At 42.0% G+C, this 26,136-nt stretch overlaps 1 protein-coding gene across 2 annotated transcripts in view; it reads left to right on the top strand.

Annotated features, from left to right (window-relative positions):
* Positions 1 to 25,840, top strand: part of gpc1b (glypican 1b) — a 108,886-nt gene extending 83,046 nt beyond the window's left edge. For both annotated transcript variants that reach the window (XM_078173317.1, XM_033650603.2), the window contains exons 4-11: positions 410 to 637; positions 2,087 to 2,250; positions 11,744 to 11,909; positions 12,089 to 12,219; positions 18,390 to 18,518; positions 18,858 to 18,991; positions 20,706 to 20,881; positions 22,271 to 25,840. In XM_078173317.1, the coding sequence (XP_078029443.1) occupies positions 410 to 637; positions 2,087 to 2,250; positions 11,744 to 11,909; positions 12,089 to 12,219; positions 18,390 to 18,518; positions 18,858 to 18,991; positions 20,706 to 20,881; positions 22,271 to 22,479 (1,337 nt within the window). In that variant the 3' untranslated portion in view covers positions 22,480 to 25,840. The remainder of the gene's footprint in view (positions 1 to 409; positions 638 to 2,086; positions 2,251 to 11,743; positions 11,910 to 12,088; positions 12,220 to 18,389; positions 18,519 to 18,857; positions 18,992 to 20,705; positions 20,882 to 22,270) is intronic.
* The last annotated feature ends 296 nt before the right edge of the window (positions 25,841 to 26,136 follow it).

The following is a 26,136-nucleotide window of genomic DNA, read 5'->3' as shown; positions in this document are numbered from 1 at the left end:
GTCAATTCTCTGACATCCCCTAAAGGGACCCTCTCACATACTGCAGCTTTAGGTTCACTGACAGTATGAGGCAATGTTGGTATGCAGCACAGAGCAGAACGAATAAGAGAGAAACTGTGTAAAAATAATTACTGTTTTTGCTTTAATAGTTATCTGGAAATATTATAGACAGCTTTATAGCGACGAGAGGCTGATACATCTTGTGTTAATTACTTGTTTTTTCTCATCCCACATTTAGTGTTTTATTGAGCAGCACACAGACTACATGTACAGTGGGTGAGAACAGTAATGAGAGGATATGGAGGGGGAAAAAAACGGCACAGAACAAATAACACTACGCAGTGTGTAGTTGCTGACTCTGTAAATGTGATTCAATATGAAACCATTTGTTTTCTCTATTTGTTTTTAGGTTACTTCCTGGATTTGCTGAACCGCTCTGCAAGTAGTCTACAGGAGAATTTCATTCCAAGTTGGGGCGTCTTATACACCGAGAACTCCCAGGTGTTCTCTGACCTGTACGCGGATTTGATGCGCTACTACCGAGGCTCCAATGTCAACCTGGAAGAGGCGCTCAACGAATTCTGGTCCAGGCTGCTGGAGAAGCTCTTCTACCAGGCAAACAAGCAATATTTCATAGGTGGGTCCAGCTTTGTTTGTGGAGCACCAAATTACAACCAGGAGCTAATTCATGGGTCGGTGGTGCATTACAAACACAGGTTTATTGCCCGAGAACAGCAGTGATATGCCAGTGTTCATTTGCCAGCTGTTTTGGATGTAGTCTCACGCGTATGTGGTTTAGTCACATTTAATCACCTTCATCCTTCCTTTAGCCGGCAACAGCTCAAAACATTTGGTCCCGTTTCAGTCAAAAAAAAGTCGTTAAATTCTCGTCGACTTTTAGTCAGGAATCAAGGTGACAGGTTGTATCAAGTGCTGAAATTTCAACCTACAACTAAGAATAATTTCTACACCTTTACAATCTTGCATTACTACCAAAAGTTTTTTGACAGGTTTAAAGAATGATTTATGAGCGCACGGTCACTTATCATCATTTAAAAAGCTCAAAATCTCAACCTTTGACACCATAAATCACTAATGTGAGACAACTAGGGTTTGTGCAGAGGTTCGCTATGAACTCCGACTTATAGGTCTCAATGTAAAGAAGCAGACAAAATTACAATTTCAACTTGAATTCTTTCTGAATCTACAATATGTTAGTCTGGAGTTTTAAACTCATGTTCTCTCACAGAGTCAGTGATTAAAACAGGACTTTCAGCTGTCAGAGAAAACTCTGCTGAGCTCAGATTATTTACTTAGAGCACAGCTACGCTCACAGATAACTGAGCCTCGTACCTGCCTGTCAAACAGCAAGACAGTCTGGATCTGAGTGGAGACCTGCAGGGATCAAAAGTCTGGTGGCTGCTTGCTCTGCTGCTGTTCAGTGGCTAATAAGTGGAGCTAGCTGCTAACTGCCACCACTGCAACTAAAAACTCTACAAATCCATTCAATGGCTCCACATGACTGATTATTTACTTCCGAATTGCAGCTCACAATTCGCGCTAACGGCTGACTCTGCTGTGGAGTGAGTGTTTTGCAGGCCGGCGAAACACCCTGGTGCTGACTACTTACTGGCGTTTACCACACCTCCGATCTCGTACTGTTCATACGGCATTAGAAAATGATGGCAATCACTGCCATTATAAAATAATTTATCATTGTTCTCTCCTCTCATTTTGAAAGTCTGATAGCCCACTGCTAACATTTTAGTCACGCCCTGTCAATGAAAACAAAACGTACATTTTGTCATTTTTGTAGTTTTTATTATTAAAGACCTATTTTTATGTCTTGTTTTCATTGGGGGAAAAAAACAAAAATGTCACTGACCAATATTTTTCTTAGCTTTTGTTAACAAAATTAACACGATAATTAACAAGATATGAGGTAGCTTTGACGCTGTCCAAACTAATATCCTTTTTATTCGTCTAGTAAAGATTTGAAGATTATTTTATATTCTACTTAAGCATAATTTATAGATGTATTCTCTACTGAGGTAAAGCTTTTAATGACTGTGTGTACTGCTTGCAGGTGATGACTACCTGGAGTGTGTGTCTAAGCAGTTAGAGACACTGCGGCCCTTCGGAGACACCCCCCGCACGATGAAGATGACGGTCACACGCACATTTGTGGCAGCACGTTCCTTTGTTCAGGGACTGGTGGTCAGTGGGGAAGTGGTGCGCAGAGTCTCCCAGGTAAAACATCTCTTCCCACCCTGCAAATGTTTCCTCTCCCGTTTCCTACCCTTTTTTTTTGTTTTGAATGGCCTCCTCTCCATCTAATAACAGTGATTAGTCTCTTTCCCTTAAAATTATAGTCCCGTTTTCCTACTTTCCATGCCCCCTTAGTTTTACTGTTTTTCATGGAGGCGACTAACTGCCTCACATACCTTTTCACTGGTGTCTAATCTGCCGCAAAGCTAGTATTCTCTGCTCCCACTACATGTTCATTGGTATTCATGGGTTAAGGGGTCTTTATTCATCTCTTCTTGGTGAACACCACCAACACACACACACACATACACACATCGGTTTTTACCAGTTTGTGCGCGTAGTATAAAGCAGTGGCAGATCAATGTTGGTGGAAACGAGAGGCTCCATAAAGTATGGCCCCCGGCTCAGACAATCAGCCCCTGCAACAACAGTTAATGTCAGCTCCTCGCTGAAAAATGTCTCCCTGGGCTGCGGGGAGGGTTAATATCTCCCAAGAGAAATGGTCCCCTCTGTGTATAAGACAAGAGTAAGGTTAAGATCAGAGCAAGCCTGAGAAATCATTTCAGCTCCTGAAAGGGAGGTGGCCAGTGTTGGCGCACTGGTTGAAAAATATCTCCCGTCAGACACTGGGCAAGGAGGGTGTTGAGAGCAGTGGCCCCATGAGAAATATACGCAACCTTTTAGAAAACAGATGCTGCAGCAGAGATGAATATTACAGTACAGTTCTTTGTTTCGTGAAATATTACAAGGTCAGGCTGTGTGTAAGCATGAAAAAACAAAGAGCAAGAGGGGAAAAAAACAGTAGCATGACAAAACAGGCTGCGGTGCTACTACATGACTGCAAGGCCACACATTTGGATACATGTCAGAGAAAGAATCTATATGATCCTTCTCCCTTTTACTCTGATATATGTGTTCTGGCCAGCGCTGTGGGCGGCACATACTGTACTGTTTGCCTGCATCAGAGGGAGACGGCCTGGCCCAGTACATCTCTCTCTGCCTCTCTTTGGCTCAGAAAATGGGTGCAACGTCTCACACCTACACAAAGGGACCTGAGGATGTCTCAATTAAGTATCTGCACGCAGCAAAGCCTAGCACATCCACAGCCACAGGGGAGCAAAGTCAGGAATAACCGTGAACATGGCTAGTCTGGCGTAGCAGGTAGCTACTGAATAACAAGACGCAGACAGTGACAGTGACAACTAAAACTGCCTGCCCCGGAGCTAAAGGAATCATGCAACTAGTCTAATGGAGTTAGAAACAGTTACTGCTCAGCTTCGACACAAGCAAGCAAACGGGGGAGTAAGGATGTGAATTAGCATGGGCAGCACGCTGTGCTGAAATTGCTATTCATGATTTGTGTCACATGGGTGTAGCCCCGGACCAGTCAGAGTGGCTTATGATCCCTGCAGAGCTCTGCCAGCAAGGCTCTAAACTGATAAGCATCTCTCTTAGACAAACATTTATATACACACTGGAGAACACACGCACACAAGTGCTTAATGGTACAGAAACACACACACTTCATCTTTCCATCATCCCCCTCCAACGGTGATGCACATTTCCCCTGTGCAGCTACTTCTTAATACACATTTCCTGACTGATGCCGTTTTGTCGGTGCTGAAGGACAGTGAGCGATGTGTTCATTAAACAAGGCTGGCTGGGGAGAACGTGTTAATAATTAGCACAGCTTTTACAAAATTACAAAATGTCATCCCAGCGTTAATAACAGGGCACTGGAGCCGCAGCCACTCTGAATAAGGTCACGGGCTGCCTTCTGCCCTATTTACACACACTCATCAAAAGTCTGAAGAGGGAAGGCAAGAGCACACTGTAATGCAAGAATAGACACTATAGACACAATTGAGTAATCTGGGTTAAAGGAACAGCGAGTGGGATTTAGTGGCATCGAGCAGTGAGGATTGCAGATTGCAACCAGCTCGAACTTAGAATTCCTTTAGTGTTTATTATTCAGGAGCTGTTTTATCTGCGGAGGTCTCTTCCTCTCCAAACAAGAGGACAAGATGATTAAGGCCTTGTTTACACAGATACTGATACAAATAAAAACAGATTTTTATTTATCCTGTATAAAAAAAATTCCGGGTTTACACGATCAGTTGTGAAAATGATATCCCTGTTTACAAGAAAACACAAAAACTGCAGTTTGTTGCTGCAGCATGCCAAGCCAGTAGGTGGCGATACGCCATATGTCAAACACCATAGAAGAACGTTCTGCGCATGCACAGTGATTTGTTTTCCTCTTGACGCTAGTGATAAAAACAATGATAAACTACATTTTAACCTGATGTAGCATAGTTAGCTGCTATGCTGCCGATGTAACAGTGATGTTGATGCAGCAGTGCTAAGTTCATTTGTAAGCTCGTAAGTAGTCTCTAAAGTGCTCACAAAACATAAACAACCTGGCATATATCCGCCATTGTTGTTGTGGTTCCTGGGCGCCTAATGGGCTTGCGCGAACTGGGTTGCAACGTAACCGTTTTCAAAAATCTCCGTCTATCCTGTCTATCCTCCATAGAAACGGATATTTATAAAAAACATTCACTTTGGAAGTTGTTTTGAAAATGTCTTTTTTCGTTGATCAAAAAAACGGTTACGTGTAAATGATAGGTGCAAACGCAAAGATAAATACCCGTTTTCAGAAATATACAGAACCGTATAAACAGGCCCTAAGACCAGTAAAAACACTGAATAAAGCAGTTTCACATAACGAATTAGTGTTTCTCCCACGCTGTTTGGCTCGTCGCAGATGGGCAGCTAGCTAGCACCTGCTAATGTGTGCTCACCTTTATTCTCTGGTAACTTAAGATCTAGAGGTTCAGTAGGTTTTTACCAAGAGCTAGATAATCTGCAGAGATCTCCTCCTCTCCAAAGCAAACAAGCCTGGTGGCGTAAACCAGTAAAAACTAGGGGTGGGGGATATAATCGATACAGCATAGTATCGCAATATTTTTGTGTGGCAATATCGTATCGTTACACAGTGTCAAGTATGGATTTTTTAATTATAGAAATGATTAATAGGACAAATACAAATTAAACTTCAGGTACCCTACTAGAGTCCACTACATACATTTTGCTGCTGCGGGAAAAAAAATTGGCTGACGTCAGATGAACAGACTGTAAACTTTGTCTTATTAGATAAAACAGATGTTGGCAAAGTTTTCCTGTGGGAACATAATTCACAAATGAAAAAAGGTAATAAATCACAATATATTGCGATATATTTTATTGCAGTACTCAGCAATAATATTGTATTATTGTATCATGACTTTTTGTATCGTGATAATATCGTATTGTAGATACTATGGTGATAATCACCCCTAGTAAGAACACTGAAGCAGTTTGTCCGATGCCGTTTGGCTCGTCGCAGAGAAGCTGCTGACTAAAGTAGCCAAAGCGAAAATGCAAATGGCCCTATCAAGAGACAGTTTTTGTTTTTTCCACCCATGGCAGACTCCCTTGATGAGGTCCTGCTCCCTATGTAGATATAAATGGCTCATTCTAAGGCAGGCATGTCCAAAGTCTGGCCCGGGGCCAATTGTGGCCCGCAGACCAATTTTAATCGGCTCTTGGCTTGACTTTCAAAATATACCATATGTGGCCCTTTACACAATAATGGTTAATAGAGCAAGATCACTTGGCATTTTTACCCTTTGCCTCACAATGACAGGACTATCAAACAGTTTGTAGACAGGCATCACATAGTAATAGTTCATTAAAAGATAAAAATGGTTGTATTTGTCTCACTTTTTTTAAACCCATTTGATGCGACAATCAGTTGGCCCCTAGGTATTTTCACGTTGTTTTATCTGGCCCCCATTCAAAAAAGTTTGGACACTCCTGTTCTAAGGTAACGAAATCACGATGATTATACACTAAAGAAAAAATACCTACTATATAATGTTCCATTTCTGCCAGTATACCCCCCTAAATCCTACACACTGGACCTTTAACTGGAATTTCAGTGCTAGGTTTTTTTATCTGTGCAAGTCTTTCTTTGAGTCATCCAAGTCAAGGCCTGTTTGGTACAACTTGACTGAAAGGAGTACAGACTTCAACCAACTGTTCAATTTCAAATTCATAATTTGTATGTCAGTCTGTGTTGCTGTTGTCCCCAGCACACAGTCAGCACAGTGCTCTGCTTATGCAGATTGGAGCAGCATTGTGCTGTGATGGGAACAAATGAGACAGTGAGAAAAAGCAAGACAGGGAAAAAAAAGTCTGTGACATACTCCAGCATCCTCTCCTTCCGCTATCTTACTGCTCAGTCAATCCATTTTTCTAGTTCCTTGCCAAATAAATTGTCCTTAAACATTTCTGTTGATACTTCCCAGAGCTGTGCCCTGCGCTGTCCTCTGTCTCCTTTTAGTGTGAATAGCTTGGTATATTAATTTGGATCTTAGCTTTCCCGTCCTTTCCCCTGTAATTCTATCTTCGATTGATTGGGCCCTAATGAGACAACCGCTCCTATTTATAGCTACGCATTGCCACTTAAAGGGCCCAGTGACGGAAGATGTTTACCACACGCTGCCCAGGGAGATATTACACTGCTTGAGCGAGAAGCTGGAGAGAATAAAATTCTCTCTGTGTGTATATGTGTGCTTCACATGTCTTCCAAGGAAGTGTTTGTTTTTGCTACCAACTGAGAAGAAACATAACACGAATCCCTGCTATGTTTGGGTTGGATTAAACATGAAAAATAGGAACTATAGTGAAAGGTGATGAAAGCGACCGAGACGTGTGGAAGAAACTGAATAATTTGAGAGATGTTTTTGTGCGACAGGAAAAGATCTCAACAGTAAGATGCAGTCTTTTTTTTTTCTCTCTCGTACAGTATTTATTCCTCCCTTGCTTCGCTCTGAGCTGCACCAGTTGCTGTGTCCTTAACTTTTTCCGGACTGTTTTTATTCCTTTGGGCAGGGGAGTGGAGGAAGTAGGCCACGCGCCACATGGCTCACTCTGGAGGCAAGGAGTCTAGATTGTCTCGCTCTATAACACAAGGGGGAGAGGTCGCTCATATATCCTTACTAATTACAGAGGAAAGACAGGCAAAGAGAGGGGGAGAGAGAGACAGGAGAGACTCGATTGCCACTGGCGACATGGAAGGTACTGACAGGTGGGGGGAGCGTGTTGTGAAGGTGAAGCAAGGGCAAGTAAGGGTATGGGTGTTTAACGTATAATACGTCATGTCAAAGAGCTACATGTGCAAACATCAAAGAGAGAATTTCAAACCTCATACTTTCTCTTGATAAGTCAGTATGGAGGTGATTCTAATCAGGTCCGAGTATGAAGGTGTGTATGAGTGTGAAGGTGCACTTTGCCTCTGCAAGTGTTATTGATCAATTGCTTAGTTGATCTTAGGGCAAGACAATGTGGGGATATTTTACTGATATGAGACTAGATATCGTCTTAAATTTTGGATCTTTAGGGTGCTTTCCGACATAGATTTCACTTGCTTTGGTCCAAATCAGGCACTAAAGGAGGAGGCGCACATTAATAATCCTCCAGGACTGTAACATGCTTGTGCTTGTTTCACCCAAACAATGTGTAATGTGACTGCAGTTGGTTCGGAACATGTTCTCACCACAAATGAACCACACCAGACTTCCGGTGCACACCAACACGGTGAAGAGGTGGTCTCAGTCTGGTTGTGTTGGTGTGCACCTGAGTGCGACCTGTCCAAACAAACCGCACCTAGGGGGCAAACGAACTTGAGTTTGATTGAACCGACCACACAGGGCAGGTGTGAAAGCACCCTACAGTAAGTGTTGTGTTTTTTCCTGGTTTCGGCTGAATTACAGTAAAGCGATGTAATTTTCTGTACTTAGACTATTCTATTATTTGCCTTTACCGACTCGTCATTGTATCCACATTACTGATGATTATTATCAAAAATCTAATTGTGTTATACCTTTCTGACATTTCACCAGGGTATATGGTAGATGACGGTATTTGTGTAAAAAAAAATGTAAAAGCTAAGCTACTGGTGATAGAAGTCATTGTAGCATGTATATCAAATTAGCCTACTTATGTTGTGTTCACACCAAACGTGATATTTCATGTGGAATCGCTTCATACAAGCAAATAACTTTCGTCATACGTGCGTGAAATTGCTGAATCTATGAATGAACTTCCACCCGTAAGTCCTCGGCATCTTACGTCCCTGGAGGATCTAAATGCTGATTGGCTATGGCGGTGGGAATCGGCTGCTGAGGTTCTGATTTTTCAACTCTTGTGAATAAGCGTATGGCGCAAAATCACACTACTTGCTTCATTCATGCCACTTAATTTGCGTCATGTCCATCGCACTGCCCGGTGGGAATATGCGTCTAAACGCATCTTTACATTGGCTTTACATGTAATTCACTTGCGCGAATTGTTTTATTCGAGCCTGGTGTGGACACAACATTAGGCAAGTCTTGCTGGGTCTAAATACTCATGGCCCTAAGAACAATGAATAGATAGCTTGAGGACAAAGACACTTGTTGACATGACAGATACCAGTGGTCTGAACGGAAATGATTTGTTGAATGCGATCATGTGGATAATAAACTGCTTTTCTAGTTGAAAGAAGTCATTTCAAGATAAAGTTATATGTTGCTATACTCCCAAACAGTTTTACTAGTCCTGTAAGGTTATCCCTCCCACTCGCAGTCGCCAGCTTTCTCAGCTTGGCTGCCTGTTCCATCAGTAGATAGTGACCTCTGGTGGCGTGTGCTGTGTACTGCAGCACCTCAATATAGCATTTCCATATCAGTTTAATATAAAGAAGAGCATCTGTGTTGTTGGCAGTGCTGAAAATTTTACCTTCGAGATTCCTAAATCCCCAGTTATACCATGAAAACTTAATCAACTCAGGGCCTGCTATGTAAATATTTCAACTCTGCAAGTATCTCTGCATCAGTATCAAAGTAATTGGTATAACATATTGGGATATTTGATTTTCTCCATATTGTCCAACCCTAGTTGGTCACCAGAAAATGTATCAGTAACAGTTTTGATCAGTGATTAACCTTTTAAGTCATTTATCAAGCATTTTTAAACAGCACGCAGCAAATTTATTTAAGTATGACGATGTGCTCCTTTCCCCCCCGTTTTATATTTCTGTCAGTTGGTTAAACAGTTTAAAGAAGAACTAACGCCCATTTTCAAAATTCATATATGTTATTCTTACAGTTTAAGATGGTCCAAAAATATTAGTAAAACTGGACAACTCCCTTCCAAATCCAAAAGCTAGAGTGCCAAAACTCAAATCTGTGATGTCATAGGGTTTAAGGTCTGGAGCTCCTCCATAGACAGTGAATTGGGAAAGATGTTCTAGATGACGTTTGAGGCTTATTCGTCTGTTTTTTGGGCTTTCAGAGAGCAGCCCATGTTCACAGATACTGACTGAAGTTTACTTGGCCATGAAAATAACATATTAGAATTCTTAATTTAGGTGGTGTTCCCCTTTAAGGACGCCCTCCTAAACTCTGGGTGGTTAAAATGGGCATTTTAATACATTTTTTCCCAGTTTATAGGAACAGTGATCAACAGATTCATCAATAATGAAAACAATCCTTAGTTTCAAGCGTATTACTGCTTCTAATGTGACAGCCCCTCCTCCTTCACAGTGCCTGGTGCACCGCTGCTCCAAGGTTACAGAGGAAGTTGTCAACATCAACCTTCAATTAGCATCACAGAGGAGTTACACACTGTTTCATGTCTGTTGTGCCTGGCCTGGGATTCCCAGCATTAATACTGTATGGATGATGTAACAGAAACAAGATTAATGCCTGTCCCTCCTTAATGAGTATTTCATTAACATCACCCTGGATTTTTTTTTTTTTTTGACTCCCCTGCCAACGCCCTTGGTGAGTCTTGTAGCTTTTTTTTCAACATCCCCTTATCTCTCCTGTTTTTACTCTTTTTTTCTGCACTCATCCCTGCACCCCCCCTTCCCTCAATCTTCTCCCTCACCGGAGAGGCATTCGTCTGACTCATCCCTGGCTAATGAGTGGTAGGGTAAGGATGGGAGGAGGGGAGAAAAGGAGGGCAGGAGCGAGGATCTGACTCATGTCTCATATGACTTGAGATTAAGCCTGGGAATGTGGCGTGGTTATTGCTTTTCTGTGTCACTTATTTCACTTTGTACTGTCCTCCTTGTGCAGCTGGCAGTAATTTCCTACTTCTGTTGCTCTCTTTTATACATCAGAGATGCATTTACTAATTGAGGCTTATTATGTGTTTTTTTTAATGTGGTTTATGGTTTAATTTAGAGTTGAAACAGTTTCAAAATGAATAGCTTTTGCCTTATGTGGATCAAATATGATTAGATTAAATTTTAATGATCCTTGTGGGGAAATTGGGTTGATACAGCCATAAATAGCCATTGAATACAGCCAATAAAAAAGGTTAAAAACAGGCTACAGTGAAGGTTATTTACAGCCAAATTATTAACATGAGAACTGAAAGAATATATTTAAAGCGTGAGGGAAAAGATTTATGAACTGCATGCAATAAGATGCACACACAAATTCCACCATGAAGGACAAGTGCTGCAGAGGAGCTGCCTTTGTCAGTGCTGATTATGTTTATCAAGGGACGAGGCTGCTGTCTCTGGTCTGAAGATGATTATTTATTCGTCCAGTTATGCCGACTATCATCACTGAACTCCTAACAGCACTCCAGAGTATTCAAAGTATCTCTGATTTGTTTTCCCACCTGATCCTTATTGTGCTATTTCGTCTGTATATTTGTTAAAAGCTGGTTTTAACTGTGACTTTGCTGTTGGAAGAACTGTTTCCAGGAAAAGCATCAGGCTGGCCCAGATGTCAGCTTAGAGGAGCTTTGTATGCGTAGCTGGGCTCATTCCACCTCTCTCTCTCTTTCTCTCATACACACACACACACACACACTTCCTGAGGTTTTGTATGCATAGCTGTACTCTCTTGTGAACAGAGCTTACTGGTATTAACCCAGTTTCACTTTTCACGCACCAAGGCCCTTTCCTGGGGGAGCAGCCTTGCGGGATAGAGAGAGAAATGGAAGGAGCAGGAAGGATGGAGTGAGGGACTGAGAATACTTGTATGAATGTCAGGGCCTTTTCATCGCATGTGAAACAAAAAGCGAATTCTCCCAAAGTGGTTTCCAAGGAAACTGTGCTGAATGAGAGTCTGGTGCAAACTGAAAAAAAGGTCACCATGGGAGGTGACCTCCCACGGTTCTGCAACTGTCATTGTCTGGCTAAAGAAATTTCCATCTTCACATCTTGTTAACACTGAACAATTTTGTGTAACACATATTTAATCCTTCCGAACAGAGGCAGCCAGACTTTTAACAAAGTGGTCAAACGCGCAGTTTGATCAACTGCTGCTGTCATTTTTGTCTTTTATACTATTTGATCATGCATGCTTGACAAAACAGTAATTTTTCATCCAGGTGGTGTATGTTTATTTCTGTCTGTGCCCTACCCCAGGTGCAGCTGAGCCAGGAGTGCATGCGGGCCATGATGAAGATGACTTACTGTCCCCACTGCCGCGGCATGGCCTCTGCCAGACCTTGTGCCAACTACTGCAGCAATGTCATGAAAGGCTGTCTGGCCAACCAGGCTGACCTCAACACCGAGTGGAGGCATCTGGCAGGTGGGGAGCACAAACACACATTCACACATGCATCCAATTCAGCCATATGTTTGCTCAAAGGTTCTCCCGACACATGATGTTGCTTTGTGCAGTGAATACAGCCGAGGCGTTCTACCAGTGTGCGACATATGAAACATTTCACACTTTCTTCTCTCTAACTGTACCTCCTGTCTTTGTAGAGACAATGGTGCAGGTGGCTGGTCGCTTTGATGGCCCATCTGGTGTGGACAGCGTGATCCTCTCCCTCCCCAATCGCATATCAGATGCCATGTTTACCATGATGGAGAATATAGAGACCATCAACAGCAAGGTCAGAGCACACATTGGTACACACGCCAAACCATACAAACTGTTTTTACTACACAGAATACGATGAACAGTTCATTAAAAAGACATCAAATGATATTGGGAGTTATACCGCAATGTTGCAAGCATCAAAACCACCATTGCCACTGAGTATCCCTCCCTGGTGTCATAGCATTTGAATAGCAGTGATCACAGGCTAAATTTACATCATATTTACTGATCTCTGCCAATGGAAACTCACTGCTGACAGAAAGTAGAGAGCTGTGTGCGCCTGTTACATACAACACCTACATTATTGGAGTGCACAGTATTAGTAGGTGTAATGTTCCTGCTTCAGTCATGACCAATTGAATCACCCATTTCCTTGACTATTAAAGCAATTCACTCTGCACCACAACTGTGACAATGTACTAATGGAGGAGAACACTGTGGTCATACCATAAAAGCTTCTTCTGAGAGGAAACTAATGTAGCGCGGTGCATGAGGTGCAGAATTTAAGTCATTTTCAAGTAAGGTGATAGTGGTATATTTCTGTATATCTTCTTAAGATGGTGCTGTAGTCATAGCAGAATGATTACCCAATTGTATTTGAAATATATATTTTAAAAAGACAAACAGAAGTTTGCTGCAAACTGCATAAAGTGTAGCTACAGGTGAGAACATCCATCAGCCGGTTCATGGCAGCTTCCCGGCATATACTGACACTTCTCATCTCTAGTTAGACTTAAATATATATGTATTTTTTTCCTGCTTCAGGGAAGTAAATCAAAGTCAAATTGACAAACATACTGATAAAATGCTTGGCACCATTTTTTTAAAAGGCCCTGAAAACTAGGGATGCACAGATGCAATTCAGATATTGGATATTGGGCCGATACTGACTCAAACGTCAAGTCAAATTACACGCCATGCATCAGCTGCATGCTGGTTGACAACATTTTGCTCTTATTTTATGTAGTTGTTTTATACTGGAATTTCAAATCCTGTTTATGTTTTGACCAATTTGTTGCTACATTTTAAAAGTTCACATGTCAATGGTAATTCTTGTTGATTTTGAATGTTTTTACAAAGTTGCTGGTGCACAATTTGTTATTTAAATTATTAAAAACTATTCAGTAGCTTTATACCTATTTATTTATTTGTTACATTTTTGTAACAATGTTTAAAGCTACAGTTGGGAACTTTTATGAAAATGATTGTCACTATAGTTTGGAAGAAGTACAGCAGACAGATAGTCTGATAACAATCATGGCCCTCTCCTTTTCTTCCTGCTGCCGCCAATGGCATTTGCTAGAAACAGACCTTGGCAAGGTCAGCAACAACCAGCCTGAGCTAATGCAGCTGTCAGTCATGTCAATCACTGCCCGTGAGCTGTAGTCAAACTGTCAAACTAGGCAGCGTGGGTGCTTATTTCCTATGAATCAAGATCCTGTTACTTTTTTCACCTTAGATGTTTTCAGAAACATATTTTAGTGTATATATTCAGAGCAGTACAGTACAGTTCAGTTTGGTACACATTTTTTCCGGTTCCACTGTGAAAAGTTGTGGATTAGTACCAATGGAACTGTGCTGTACCGTCCCCATTTTTGGTCCCCCCTCTGTTGGGGTACCTAGCACACAGATCTGGTACTAAAAGGTGGAGCTGTGAACACTGCAGTCTCTTGATTGGTCAATAGAGGACGGTCACTCTGCTCAGGGCTGAGTTGTGGCTGGTTTTGAGGCTCATGAAACCACTGTTCATACCGTGGAGAGTTTTATTAATAAACTGTAACTATAAAATGAAAGGATGTTTTGCTGCCTCTCACAGCAGCTGGAGTCTGAGAAAAAAACTATTTAACCCTATGGGCCCGAACGACGCATAGTGCGTCCAAATTCACACCCGTTCTTCTCTGTGGATTTTCTCTGTGACCGTGCGTCCAGCGGAACTGTAGCTTTCCGACAAGGCCAAACACTTGTCGGCAATCCAATGTTTTCACAGCGAAAAAAAATGATAAAGTTACACTAAAATGATGTATAACAGAGCTTTCATACAGCTTTGCACACACATTACTCTTGGATGGATTACTCGCGAACGCAGGGTCGCACAGAAATGCCACACATATCACATGAAAGCGCAGGAGCAGAGCTTTCCAGGGATACCACACACATCATTGTGCTGTCATCCCATCACGCTATAAATACAGATTGATTGTCTACAAAATAAAAACCTGACGAAATTCTTTACAATCCATTCAGATTCCAGAGAGTCTCCCCTCTTCATATATGGTAGAACATTTGAGGTGAGAACTAGGCAATGCAGCAACAGAATCTTTATTAATTTGATCAGCACTGCCTAGATTGACAGTTTTAACACCATTCATGAGCAGTGATTGACATGATTGACAGCTGTGCTAGAGACTCCTCAGCTCTGATTGCCTTACATGTAAAAGAATGATCCCAGTCACTTCCACACACTGAGACATACAGTACTCGGTATAGGCCGATACCCAAAGCCCAGGTATCAGTATTAGAACTGAAAACAATCAGTGCAGCCCTACTGAAAACCTATTTCCTTGCCTCTTTCTGATCGCCAGGTGTTCCTGCATGAACACACACACTGCCAAAGTTGCATCAGTGTGTCAAGTGGGTGGGTCCCTGTTGGGGAAAAAAATGTGTTGTCAAGCACTGCCATGCACCAATCAGGATTTAGCAATGTTGGAATCAAAATGAGATGACAGTTGTGCGCTCGCTTGCTTATGTAACCAGGCGACTGTCAATCAAATCTGTTCAAAGCACACCCACATAGTCCCACTGAAGCAGATTAGCTGATTGTTGCTTATTTAGTCATGAATATTTAATGTTAAAGAGAAATAGTTTCCAGGGGCTTTAAAATATTCATACCACACTTGGTTAGGCAGTCGAAGTAGTCGTGAGGAAGTAAAAAATCGTGGTGCATACTGATACACACACCCTGCATCCATCAATTCACAGACTGTCTCCTCTTGCTGTGCCACCCTATTGCCCCTACATTCATTTTAATGTCCAGTTAACACCTATCCTACCACTACATTGATGCTGTTGCAGTGCTCCATATACCTGATTTAAAATAAAAGGATGTGAGTCATGACAGAGTCTGCAAGCCAAGCGTTTACTTCACTGTTTAATGGTGTTTGAGCAACAGTTTTATATGATCCTTTAAAGGCACTGGCAGCAGTGGAAATCTGACTGAGTTGTTTGGTGAAGGTGGAAAACAGCGTAGATGCTGAGAGGAAAGACAAAGCTTCCTCTGTGCTGGTTTGCTGTTAAAGAGCCGGGCTGGCTTGAGGTGAGCCGTAGCCTGGCGGACTGCCTGTGACCCGGTTCAGTATGGTAATCACACACAGCTTCAGCTTCTGATCTTCATCTCTAGGGAAAAGTGTTGCGTTGATCCCATAGAAGTCAATTCATGTCTGTGGTGTGGTATTATGGTCGACACAGTGTAGGACAGATTATCTCCTATTTACATAATCTGTTGACATCAAAAGCCATATGTTGTGTTGCGTACTTTCCCCATAAAAACATGCCAAACATAGATATAGAAACTGCAGTGTGCATATGGAAATGCAGTGAGGTCTATCTGCTGCTACTCTGCTGTAACAGAGTCAACTCCATGTTTTATGTCCATTACTTAATGCACTTCAAACCACACAACATCGACGGGTTCTGCCGACAGACATGAGTGGAAGCTTAAGACAGGATTATTTCATAGTTATGTGTGAAGGTTCAAAGGCTTGAGGCTCCTCTAAGCAGTCCAGATTGGATGACAGATTGACTACAGTCATACTGTATTCCCTGGGCTCCATTTATAAAATGTAAGCCCCATGGGGACAAGTGGTGTTTTCTGTGCTTGAATCACTCTGCTGAAGCGATGCTGCTACTGACCGTTGAGGTCATGCATTAAAGGTAGAGATTTGTATGTACCAACATGCTCAAAGGTCCTTTGTGTATGTATAGATAAGTGTTTTGCTGATGGAGTCAGCATGTGTTTGTACTATGTACTGTATGTGTGGATTTATTGGATTCTATTCAGAGAGCTGCTTAAGCCGCGTCAGATTTCTGTCTTGTTAACACCAACACCAATAAAGAGCAGGAACTGCATATGGTAGGAAAATAAAGTTAATAGAGATAGTTTGAAGCCTTTAGTTCAAGTAACTTGAATTAGATCATAAAGCACTTAGATCTGTTTTGGGTTTTGCAGAGTTTTGAAAGTTGAGTAAACTGTAAACATCTTTCAGAACAGAGCTGAGTCATGTTCCTCATTTCAACCTTTTGTTTAAAGACCCAGTGTGTAGGATGTAGGGGCATAGAATGGCAGAAATGGAATATAATAAAATAAATATGCCTAACCCTAATCATTCTTTAGTGTAGGTATAATCACCTGAAAATAAGAATTGTTGTGTGTTTTCATCACCATAAAATGAGCTGTTTATATCTACATAAGCAGCAGGTCCTCATCAACAGAGTCCACCATGTTGCCCGGCCATGTTTCTACAGTACAGTGGCCCAGAACGGAGAGACCAAACGCTAGCTCTAGAAAAGGCCAATTGTGTTTTCGCATTTTAATATTGACCACCACCATAGTTCAGTCAGGAACACTTTAGTCAAAGAAAACTTTATTTACATTTGCAGTATTATAGAGTGTGCCAGGGCTGACATCAAAACCCGGAAGTTTAGCATCGCGCTGGTTCCCAGAAGAGAAAGTGAATGTGATTTTTGCATTGCGTTTTGGATTATGTCAGAAAATAAGCTCTGTGGCAAACACAAGTTTATGATACTTACAGGTTTTGTTCAGCGAGATAATCTTCACATATGAACACTTTTCATACCGCATTTGAAGCTTAAATGCGATCGCCAGAAGTAAAAAGCTAACGTTAGGCTTTAACGGACTACGTGACTACTCCAGGGTCACATGACTCTTGACGTCACCACCACTAAGCTTTCAACTGATTTCGGACGCTTTATTTTAAAAACATTGTATAATGGGGAAATCGGACTGTTTAAGCTAAATAAGAAGCTGTAATGGCGGACTGCCAGCACTCTCGCCTGTTCGGGGGTGATGACGTTTAATGTCCCCGACAGGGTTTGTAGTCGTATTGAGCAACTTGTTAGCAACCGCCTTTTTTACGACATGTAAAAGCTTCAAAATTCACAAGTAGATTATTTACTGACATGTTTTATGTCGTAGAACAAAACCTGAAACTCGCTTAAGCTTTTGTTAACCACAGACCTTATTTGAGGCATTTTACTAAAATCCCATTCAAAAAACGTATTGACTTTTAGACGAGAGAACCGGAAGTGCTAAAAGCGCTAACGGAGTTCCGGGTTTACTGGCAAACTCTATATTAGGCGGTACGGCTCTGTTCTGGGGCCTCGCTGCCTTTCCTCGGGCCTGCACAAAAAGCCTCTCCCACGCGCTTACTAAGGCGGAGAGAGCACACCTGTCTGCCCTTCCACGTGCAAACAAGGAAAGTCTGAGGCAGAGAGTGCACACCTTTCTGCCCTTCCATGTGCTTACATGGAAAGCCTAAGGCGGAGAGATCACACCTGTCTGCCCTTCCATGTGCAAACAAGGAAAGTCTGAGACAGAGAGAGCACACCTCTCTGCCCTTCCATGTGCTTACATGGAAAGCCTAAGGCAGGGAGAGCAGAAGCAAAGACCCCCCAGGAACAGAATAGAGCAGCATCAATGACTGGTTTAAATCACTGAATCTGTTTGTTTTGGAGGAGAGGAGACTGCTGTGAAAAATTTGTCTCCTAGTAAAAACCTCCTGAACGTCTAGATAGATCATAAGTTATCAGAGAAAGGAGGTGAGCACAGATTAGCAGACGTTGGGCTGGCAGCATCAGAGAAACACTGATTTGTAATGTGAAACTGCTTTATTTAGTGTTGTTACCAGTTTGAATCACCAGGCCTGTTTGTTTTGAAGAAAAAGAGAGAATTCGGCTCTTGGTAAAAACCTCGTGAACACTGAAGGAATCTAAAGCAGTAGTTCACGCTTGGCACATGGGAGAAATTTCAGCTGGTTGCAATTTGCCGTCCTCACTAACTAGATGCCTCTGAATCCTACACACTGTTCCTTTAATTCACCCCTCTCTCTATTCTATCCTCTATTTATTGCTCATTCATTGACTTTTCTTCACTCTCTCCTGCCCCAGTTGTTCCAGGCATGTGGCAACATCAGAGAGGGAGGAACCAGCAGCACAGGAGTGGATGTCAACATGAAGAGAGGGAAGGTTACAGTGGAGGACAGGTTGGGATCCAGCTCCACCAAAATGGACAGACTGGTTAGTATTTACCCGACTGAATCTGTGTCCTTGTTATTGCTCTCTGACGGCCTAATCCGGCCCATTCATTGTTAAGGTTTATGACGCAAGAGCCATTGCTCATCATGGGCTATTAAACCTTTTTTTGCTGTTCATTTCACCTTTACACAGACAACCATGGGGTGATTAGATGGGAATGAATGCTTGGATGGATGAATGAGTCAGATGACTGAGCACCGCAGTTGGTTATTTAGGAAGCAGGAGTTTTTCTTATTCTTCCTCTTTGAGTGCACCATCATGCTGTGATTTTGAACAAAGCGTAAAAGCCTCACAATTTTGCTCTCGTCAACTCTGCCTCAGGTGTCTGATGTAACCATAAGACTGAGGGACATGCAGCCATACTGGGTTTCCCTCCCAGCTGTTCTCTGCAGTGACAGAGTGGCCACTGGAACAGGGGCAGAGGACAAGTGTTGGAACGGCATGAGCCGTGCCAGGTAAGGCATATAAACCAATAGAGACATTATTTCAGTGTTGGGCTGTAGCATTACTACAAGTAGCGACATTGATAACTTGTCTACATTTCTTCAGTAGTAGTGTGGTAGCATCCATAAAATTTACAAGCTAATGCAGCAGACTTTTTTCTGCAGAGGTCTGGATAAAAGTTAGGACAATAGAACTGAGGATAAGTGATGTGACTGACGCCAGTGCCACGCCGAGGGGAAGAAGCATGCCAGCATGACATCACATACTAATCCTTCAGTTTCTTCTTTTTGCTGCTTTGCTGTGGGCTTTTCTTGGCAAGACCCTCCCTACCCTGCCTCTGATTGGCTACATTACACTTCTTGATGCATCTTTCACGTGTCTTGTCCATAGACTGTATATATTTAGTGGATTTGCAGTGGACACCAGAGAAGTAGACACAACAAGGGCCGAGAAAAGAGCTGAGAGACAGAGAACAGCATTAAGAGGAGAAGGGGGAGAGGAGTGTTATTTGCAGAACATGTTCATGCTCTAATGTCCCCCAAAAAAGAGAGGCTTTAATTTATAGAACTGAGGATAAGTAATGTGACTGACGCCAGTACCCATCATTTTTGGCATATCTTATAAAATGCTGGGTACTGTGAGTTACTACAGAGGTGGTAAGACATCTGTTGCTAAAATTGGTGAAATGTGTTGGCATATCAAACTACAAATGTTATTAATTATAAATAAACAAGTTTCAACCATAAAATGTGATCAGGTTTTGGACCTTATACACGTTTGTGTCAGGGTTGGCTGCAGACTGACTTGGCAGAGATGGCTGCTATCTTGTTTTTACACGGACTGGTGTATTGTGCTCTGACTACCACTACATGGCACAAAAAAGTGTCCACGGATGAGAACAACAGGCCTAAGTTGAGCAGAATGACGTATAAGGTGCAGTAAACCCAAAATGTGATGTCCTCATATGTGGACACAGGGTCTAGTGCGTAGTGTCAGATACATGGCAGTCCTGGAATTTAAGCTCATATTGCATAGAGAGATCCTTCAACATACTTCTAGGGTTTCCACCATTATTTGAAATGATCATTGTACAGACCATACAAGCAGCACTGTTTTCGTCTTTCTTCATTAAACGAAGCCACGCTTTGGACAGTTTCTTCCTCTGTGCCATGACTCCTTGTTGCAACTTTCCAGCAGTGTAGCGGCATGAGTTTGACCTCACTGTTTTGCAATGCGCAACTAAAACAAAACATGCTGGCATGGATAAAAGGAATTAATAAGCTCAGAGGCATATGATCCTGGTGGACAATTTGGAGCCAGTTCACAACTGGAACCAGTTCTCGCTTCCCGTTACCACCAGTTTGCTGACTTTATGACTCCTCTTTATTGATGTTAATGTTACACGGCATTTTCGGGAAACAGAAGACACGAAGTAAACATACTGTATCTCACTAAGAGACGTGATCGTTGTCTTCTGTCTGGTTTTCTTCTTCTTGTTTTCACACTGGTCGGCAACAAGCTTTTTACAGTGTAGGTACATATGTGCTGCCATTGTCAGTCTGGTTATCTAATGATGTCTTTGAAGCAACAGAAAGAAATTTAATGTGCTTTTATCCTTGCATTACCACTTTTTGACTCAGTGTCCACCGTTGATGAAGTTACATAGTCTCCCATTAACTGTGCTGAGATGTGCTTCACTTGTTAATCAAATGTTCATGTGTTCAGGTACCTTCCTGAGGCAATGGGTGACGGGCTAGCCAGCCAGATCAACAACCCCGAGGTGGAAATCGACATCACCAAACCAGACATGACGATACGCCAGCAGATAATGCAGCTGAAGATCATGACGCACCGCCTGAGGAACGCTCTAAACGGCCAGGATGTGGACTTTCAGGACACCAGTGAGTACTTTTACTTTTATCATCACAGCCCACGACTTTTTGAAAAATAATTCACAAGAAACTTCATGCCAGATGACTCACTGATGATAAGAAGCTTTCTAACAAGTTCTAGATTAAAGGAGGTAACTCTATTTCTGTTCATCTGAGGAGGCAGCACACTTTTAGTTTAGCTCGAACAAACTCTATCGAAATGCCAAAAGCAGTACATTTGGAATTAAGATGAAGGTATAAAAATGCTCAGACTTAATCACAGTGCCATTTTGAATAATTGAGGTCATATTTTTTGACCATATAATGTAAGTAACGCAAGATGATCCTGGTGGTCAAATTTCATCCTTTCTCTGCACCTGGACAGAACCTCATATTTCCTGTTGATATAGTCAAGCTGTATGTGCACAGTATGTTTGTATGAGTATGTGGCAGTGGTCTTAATATGTTAATCCAATCCAACTTTATTTGTTAAGTACTTTAAAACAACCACAGTGGACCAGAGTGCTGTACAGAATACATAAAAGACATAATAAATAAAAGGCTCACCTGAGGCATCAAAATTGCATATAAAATACAAATGAAATAAAAATAGAAGAAATTTAAAGGCATAAAACATAACAGCCATACAACAAAAACAATAAAATAAAATGAAATCAATAAAATCAACGTCTCACAAAGTGTCAAAGGCCAAGGAAAAGAGATGGGTTTTAAGAAGAGATTTAAAGTCTACTTTAACCCCTAGGTTTGTGATAGTAGGTTTGATAAACTGGGCCAAGGAACCCAGATCTACCCAGTGGTGCCACCAAATACCATCACTTCTGTCTTTTTATCATTAAAATTTAAAAAGTTCAGAGCCATCCAGGCCTTCATGTCGTCAAGACACTTAAGTAACATTTTGACAGAGTATGTGTCATTCTTAGTAAGCGGCACATAAATCTGACTGTCGTCTGCATAACAGTGGAAAGAAATACCATGCTTCCTAATTATGGAGCCAAGCAGGAGCAAATAGAGAGAAGAGAAGAGGGCCTAGAACTGAGCCCTGTGGGACCCTACACGAGAGAGGAGCAGAGGAGGATACAGAGTCACCAAGGCTGACACAGAAAGTTTGACCTGCCATGTATGACCTGAACCACTCCAGTGCTATGCCCCTGATGCCCACCCACTGCTCCAAATGCGAGATCAGGATTTCATGGTGCACTGTGTCAAATGCAGCAGTAAAATCTAAAAGCACAAGAATACCACATTCACCGGCGTCAGTAGCTAAAAAGATATCATTAAAAACTCTTAAAGGAGCTGATTCGGTGCTGTGTGTGTGTCTATGAAAACATAAGCAACACCGCATGTAAACATGTATGTAAATTGTACCTGTAAATTCATATCCTGACCCTCTGTCTACAGGTGATGATGTCAGCGGTTCAGGAAGTGGCGTGTGCGCCGACGACATGTGCTCCCGCGGCCCACGCATCATTGTCCCCGTCACCGACCGGCCCATACTGTACCCCTACCCCCCAGAAAACAAGGAGGTGAAAGGCTCCAACGCCCACCAGAACCTCCCCTGCATCACCATGTACCTGCTTACACTGCTCATTTTGCTGCTCCGGCGATAATTGACGGCGGAATCTACCAACTGGGACTGAGTTTGGGACACGGAGGATGGGGGAGAGTCTGAAAGGGGAGGGAGGAGAAGTTGGGGGTTAGTTACTTTGCCAAAACTAAATAAGTATAAGGAAACAACAACAAAAAAAAATCACTTGGATGGACTTCCTTTTTGGTTTTGGATTAGAACAAAATGGAATATTCATAAATGTTTTGGTTCTGCTCTTTTCTTTTATTTCTTGCTATATTATGACACCATTAGAGCTGGTCTTTTCACATCTTCTAATGATTTGTTTCTGGTGTTTGGGTTCTCTGAGATTATATCTGTACCTAAGACATGTGTGAGACTATATTGCTAACAGTATGTTGGTGTTGACACCACGGGGAGAGGGAGAATGGGGCTTTGCAGCGGCGCTCAGATACATTTGTTATTCCACTCCTTTAAAACAGCACTTGTGTTAAGTAGAATTATTTATTTATCAATAACTCACAGCAGACCCCAGAGTGCTTTAAACACTCTCCGATATTTATAGAAAACAAACCACAAATGAAATACAATATTGATGACTTTTAAAGGAGGATAATCTGGACAGCGCGACCCACCAGACCTCTTAATGCATTAAGCCTCGCAATATCATTACACTTACACGCAGTCTCTCACAGCGAGGATGCGAGCACTCGGCGTCAGCACCTTTCGCCGTTTCGTCATGTAAGCTGTAATAACAGCCGTGATCACATTCACGCCAACATGATCGTCTAATGTGGGAGTAACGTGACCCGTCCGCCACTCCATCCATCCAGCTCATCCCTACATTCCCCTCGCCCCCCCTCCTACTGGGGCAGATCTCCCTCTCTCAACAGACCCTGCTGGCTCTGTAGGATCAACTCGAGAGTCTGGTGTAAGCAAAACACATGCTGGTCCGGGCCAGGTCTCAGATGACAGCAGCTTCCCACTATAGAGCACTGTATGTGGAACGGGTGGGGGGGTGTCGGTGTAAGATTGCCGCCACAGCAAAGGATTGACAGTTTGTGATTTTGTGTAGCAGAACAGAAATGTACACAGAAGCAGAAACACTGCTGTCATGTAGCGCTTATTTTTTTCCCCCAGTATTCTTTTTTTCATGTGCACAGCAGAGCAAAAATATAATATGCATAATTTTGTGTGTTCCCTGCAAAGGCCCAGTGCTCCTGTGATTAGCATCATAATTGCAACTAGCAATGTCATGCGTTTTTGTCTGATTGCAGCAATGATCCATATCACAGTAACAGCCACACCATGCACGTCTTTGAATCGTACTATTTGTATGGCAGACACAACAGTGTACATACTTTTGATTTCTTCTTTGTTGTTTTCTAGAGAAAAAAAAAATAGCCAATTAGGTATCAAAATTTTATAACAGCCACATCATTGTATGCTATAACTCTCATTTCATTCGTCATCTGTCACAGCGTATCCATATCTGCCTTCCATTTCTCTGCAACTTTTCTATATCAGTGCCTCTTTTCTCCCCCCCACCCCTTACTCCCTCTACCCGTCTCCCCTGCTCATCAGTTATAATGACCTTTAAAGTGTTCCTCATGCTTCTACATGGTGGCAAGGCAATATGACAATGACTTAGTGCTTCATTATGTGTCAACCTTACCGGGAATGTTGCGGGAACACAGTGTAAGGCTCCCCCCCCCCCCCGATGAGAAGCTTGCCGAGGAGGAAACAAATACCACGTTTTAATTCAAAGAAATGTCAAAGCTCTCATTTAAGAAGGCTGTGCACAGGATGATGGGACGACGCTTGCATGTGTGTATATGTATGTGCGTGAATGTGTCTTTGATTAATAGAGCAAAAGAGGGACAGACAACGGAGCCTGTATAAATCTTGTTTGGATGGCGCGGAAATGAAATGTATTAAAATGTACTGGGGTAGCATTGTCTGACTTAGTGCAATTCAGCTGACAGCGACGGGAGATTAATATAGCTCATTTTTCAAAAAATGGGATTTTCAACCTACTACTGTAATAACTCCCAATCTGTATTAGTGGTATCTTTGCTTGTCAGTATTGTATGTGACAGATACATTTCATTTGGAGGATGGAAAATGGACACATTTTAAAATACATCATCGCTTCAGTTGCACACTGGGACAATCCACCATGATTCATTTTATGAAAAAAAAAAAAAAAAGCACCTAAAAGTTGATAATACTGCAGATCAAATTAAGTTGTCAAAAATTGAGAAGCACATCTGTTACATACTTACTGCTCTGAACATGGGTGAGGCTGTTGTCAAAAGTGTTAGCTGACATGTTACTTTGATCATTTCTTTTTTTTTTCCCCCAACGCGCTTAAATAATGAATGCTATGTCTGCTGTGTGTATGTGTGTCTCTGTCTTTCTGTTAGTCCCTGGTTAACTGCCTGTGACTGCCTTTGACACTTTGTTTAGGGTTGGGGTCCATTTTAAAATTAAAAAAAGAGAGATATAATGATATTAGATGGTCCAGTGAGACAAAAATTCTATACATTTTAAACAAAGAACAATTAGTAAGAGCACCACACGGGTCTTCTTTATGTGACCCTGTAGTAAAGTCTGAATATGAATGTGAAACGTCCACATTAAGCCCTGTAAAGAATGAGAAACGACTCCAACTGTGATGGTGACATTCCAATTCAAAGACAACTTGTGACTCACAACTTCAGTTTCAATGACTGCCTCACAATGTCATTGGCTGAAATTTGCACAACCCCCCACCCCACCCCACCCCACCCCACTCCCCCCTTCTCTCCTCCTCCACCTTTTGATCTCATTAATTTGTTGCTCAAAGTCCCCCCTCCCTTTTATAAAAACCTGCACTTTTATGAGGCCAATAAATGGCATTGTCTGCACAAAGACATCACAAGATGGTCGATCAATACACGAGTCAACACCTTCCAGAAACGACTATTGATTGGGGATGTGTGTATGCAGATAGATATGGCCCAGCAAGACGTCTCTTGTTCAACTGTGGTGAAAACAGTGTAAAAACAAAGCCCCCGTGTGTGAGAGGAGGCAGGAGAAAGGTTTGTGCACCTTAATCCTGCCCTCGTTCGTCAGGTGGCCGACATGCAAAGCTGGTTATCCGGCCATTTAAAGACGGCTTTGTTCTACACTGAATTGAACATGGGAGGAATTTCTTAAAGGTGCCAATTTATGAGGAAAAAAAAAGTACTTTTAATTTTCTTGTTTTTATGTACTTTGGTTTTATTGTTATCAGAAATCTATGGAGAGTTTGTGCTTATGGTGAAGATAGATGCCAGAAAGAGGTTGAAAAATACAAATGTCTCATTTGCTGTTGTACCTGAAATCTTGTGTCAATTATATACATTGTAAGATTTTCAACACGCCTGTGTCCTGTTCTTTTAATGGTGGGTGTGTTTATATTTGTGTGTGTGTTTTTGACATAGACTGTATATAAAGATGAAAGGCATGACAGCTCCTCAAAAGTGAAGCCAAACCATTGTGATCGCCCCCTGGTGGCTGGCTGCAGTATAGGTCATAAACCCCACTCCCTCCATGTTTGCAGGTGGGACATGGGCCAGACAAAAAAAAAATCAAATTACACGTCAAATAACTTTATCCCAAAGATGTAATTGTCATTTAAGGTAGCTCTTATCATGCTAATGTAGGCCAAACAACA

This window comes from Epinephelus lanceolatus, chromosome 12, assembly GCF_041903045.1.
Source record: "Epinephelus lanceolatus isolate andai-2023 chromosome 12, ASM4190304v1, whole genome shotgun sequence".
NCBI lineage: Eukaryota > Metazoa > Chordata > Actinopteri > Perciformes > Serranidae > Epinephelus > Epinephelus lanceolatus.
This window is presented reverse-complemented; position numbering and strand designations above follow the sequence as displayed.